Source organism: Falco peregrinus, chromosome 2, assembly GCF_023634155.1.
Source record: "Falco peregrinus isolate bFalPer1 chromosome 2, bFalPer1.pri, whole genome shotgun sequence".
In the NCBI taxonomy this organism is placed as follows: domain Eukaryota; kingdom Metazoa; phylum Chordata; class Aves; order Falconiformes; family Falconidae; genus Falco; species Falco peregrinus.
The window spans coordinates 50912094-50915814 of NC_073722.1; the positions used below are offsets into that span (position 1 = coordinate 50912094).

Consider the following 3721-nt stretch of genomic DNA (forward strand, 5'->3'; position numbering starts at 1 on the left):
GAAGCAGCAACTTCTGCTGAGATTCATGCACCTCCTTAGTTATTTCCTTTCATCTCCACTCCAATATTGTATGAGCTGGTAATGATGGTACAAAAGGAATTGTCTTGTGGGCTGTATTTGGCTTGCAAAACACCCACAGTAGTGTATCATATTTGCAGATAATATTAGTTCATGTTTGCAGTGGCTAAATGTCTCAGTAAGAGATTAACATAATGCCACAAAAAAAATAAGCTTCATAATGTAAGTTATCTCTTTGGGAAAGTTTTACCACATACAACTATGAATGCTTTCGTCTTGCGAAGTAAGTAAGTAATACTTTCACTTTCGGTCCCTTTTCCACGTGACATCAGATAATCAAAAAAGCCATTTGTACACTACAATACAAGGGAGAGCACAAGAAGTCACAGCAGAATATTTATATTTTTATTTATATTGTATTGGAAAACCTGCTTTTGAAGATAAAGCATTAGTTAAACAATATGGGGTACATTTAATTTTCCAGAAGGGAACGTACTCTGTAAGCCCCAATGCCTGGAAGGGTGCTGGGGAAGGACCATACGAGTTCTGCCACACTTCAACAAGGTATAGCATATAGGTAAGGTTCTAATAGTTCCCCACCTCCAGCATGTTCACAGTTCGGTTGTGGACTTCTAGAAAGCACAGAATAACAATGATGCAGCCACTTTTTCAGTTTAACAAAATCAGAGAAGATTCTATACAGAGGTGAACATATGTTTACCTGATTAACATAGACAAATCCCTTACTCCCCTGGGAAGAAGAAAATACTGGTGTTGCCAAGATTGTTGCACAGGTTCATAAAAGTAAAAACAGAAATCCATAAATATACATGTATATGCTAATATATTTTCATGTCTATAAATTATACTGGTTTTTACAGATAGGAGTGTTGAATGGTACGTCTCTGCATTTGTCAGTATAAGTGTACATAATTTCCATGTGTTTTTCAAGAGACTGACTAAATTCTTGAAAGGTGAATGATAAGGGAGTGTGGGTTGTGGAGCACTGAGATAATGCCAAGAGTCACCTGCAGGGTATGGAAAGGGTGGAGCTACCAAACCTACTACATCAGACCTCACAAAAGCTGAGTATTTAAGTTGTATCAGTGTTATTTAATAAATTTTTCAGTGTCCTATGGTCTCTTAGATCTCCTTTGGTGGATTGCCTGATGACTCCGTCCCAATCACAGGGAAATACTGGTTTACCATGATAAATACTCCTTCAGGAATGCATATTGTTAAGTTGTTGTTCTAAATACTGAAGTGTAGGCTAAGCCTTAAATGTGTGCTGAGATCTTGATTTCACTGGGGTTTAATCACAGGTCAAAGTTGTTTCCTAAGTTAGGGCCAGAATGATACACAATTTACAACAAATTGAACAGGAAGAGCACAACTTGTTAAGATCCTAGACTGCTCTCGTCAACCACTTATACATGTTTATTCATTTTCATATAAATCTGGGCAAAATTAGAGCTTTTTAAAAAGTGTTCACAATTTTCACAGGGTGTTTGGATAACTGCATGGGTCAAGATGAAGGGACACAGTCAAGAGATTAGTAAGTGAAGGGAATATATCAGAGCCTGCCTCTGAACTTCCTTGAACAGAGAAGTCATTGAATTTGGAGAATTAATTCAAACCCATCTCCAGCAAACACAATTTGGAATGGCCAGAAGATGCTGGGATGATATCCAAAAGAATTAATAAAACAAAAGCTATTCATGTATTTCATGACATGCATCCTGGCAAACAACTCAGTAAAATTCATATTGGTAAAGCCACTGTGGCCTGGGTTACCACTATTCAAGACTACACCTTTACATAGTGCAAAGATTTACCAGGAATTGCAGGACAAACCATTTTCATATGTAATTTTCTATCTTACAGAAAATAGTGTATTATTATAATTCAAAGATTCAGTGCCATATAAAAAGAATTTCTTGCATATACCAAGTATACAGGAAATACGAAAAAAGTAAAGGAGTAGTCCGTTATGAGAAAGATTAAATAATGTGACAAATAATGTTATTGAAATGTATGCTTTAGATTAGTTTCTGTGCTATATCAACACAAATACCATAATATAAACATTTCAAATATAAAATGTGTAATTAATATGCATATTTTTTCTAGCATATACAAAATTGAGATAACTGTAAAATGGAAATAGAGACAATTTCAATTACGCAACAGTACCTATTTTTCCACGCCTAGTATACAAACAGCTGAGACTAGCTTCTGTTTCCTTTATTCCAGTTTAACTCTACATATATTTGATCCTTTACAGAACTAAAGCAGTAAAACTGACACCAAATTCGATCTTAGAGTGACAGAACACACTGCCTGGAACTCACATGGGAACACCTGACAATATCCAAGGGCAAGTCCTGCCTGAGCAACTTAGTGGCCTTCTATGATGTAGTGACTATCAGTTGACAAGGGCAGAGCTACAGATGTCATCCGTCTGGACTTCTGTAAGGCCTTTGACATGGTCCCCGACAACATCCTTCTTTCTAAATTGGAGAGATAGGGATTTGATGGATGGACTGTTCAGTGGGTGAAGAATTGGCTGGATGGTTGCACCCAGAGAGTGGTGGTCAACAGCTCAATGTCTGGATGGAGTCCAGACTCTCAGGGGTCTGTACTGGGACCAGTACTGTTTAATATCTCATCAACAACATAGTGGGATTGAGTGCACCCTAAGCAACTTTGCAGATGACACCAAGCTGAGTGGTGTGGTTGACATGCTTGAGGGAAGGGATGCCACCCAGAGGGACCTGGACAAGCTTCAGAAGTGGGCCCATGTGAACCTCATGAGGTTCAAAAAGGCCAAGTGCAAGGTCCTGCACCTGGATCAGGGCAACCCCTGGTATCAGTACAGGCTGGGGGATGAAGGGGTTGAGAGAAGCCCTGCCAAGAAGGACTTGGGGGTACTGGTGGATGAAAAGCTGGACATGAGCCAGCAAAGTGTGCCCAGAGCCCAGAAGGCCAATTGTATCCTGGGCTGCATAAAAAGAAATGTGGCCAGCAGGTCGAGGCAGGTGATTCTGCCCCTCTGCTCCACTGTGGTGAGACCCCACCTGGAGTACTGCACCCAGGTCTGGAGTCCTCAGTTGAAGAAAGACATGGACCTGTTGATTTTTAAACTAAAGGAGGATGGATTCAGAGTAGGTATAAGGAAGAAATTTTTTATGATGAGGGTGGTGAAACACTGGAACAGGTTGCCCAGAGAGGTGGTGGATACCCCATTCCTGGAAACTTTCAAGGTCATTTTGAGTGGGGACTGAGCAACCTGATCTAGCTGAAGATGTCCCTGCTCATTGCAGGGCGGGGGTGGACTAGATGACCTTTAAAGGTGCCTTCCAACCCAAACCATTCTATGATTATATGATATCAGTTCTGGTCCTGAAAATATTTTGACATGTGAATAGTTTTGTTTCCATATTCAAGACTACATGAAAGATCTGTCACATGCCAGGTAATTATGCAAACCAAAGCCTTTTTTTCTACACACCCCCCAACGCCCACCCCCCAAGTTTAATATGAGTAGAGATACAGTAAGGAACAATGGGCTTCAAATCCTGGCTTGGTTTGTAAGGTCCAATGTCCGTGTACTATTTTCTCTTTTCCTAACTTTTAGTACATCCTTCTCAGCAGCCACACAGTACGTGATGCATTCCGTTTGCTACTTCATGTGATGTATCTG

The 3721-nt window shown here is 40.1% G+C and overlaps 1 protein-coding gene across 1 annotated transcript; it reads left to right on the forward strand.

The window, feature by feature from the left end:
• The first annotated feature begins 375 nt into the window (after nucleotides 1-375).
• Nucleotides 376-3311, forward strand: LOC129783930 (uncharacterized). The gene is made up of 3 exons (XM_055797509.1): nucleotides 376-595; nucleotides 1522-1573; nucleotides 2303-3311. Exon 3 carries the CDS (start codon nucleotides 2589-2591, stop codon nucleotides 3300-3302), a length of 714 nt encoding a protein of 237 aa, XP_055653484.1. The 5' UTR covers nucleotides 376-595; nucleotides 1522-1573; nucleotides 2303-2588; the 3' UTR covers nucleotides 3303-3311.
• The last annotated feature ends 410 nt before the right edge of the window (nucleotides 3312-3721 follow it).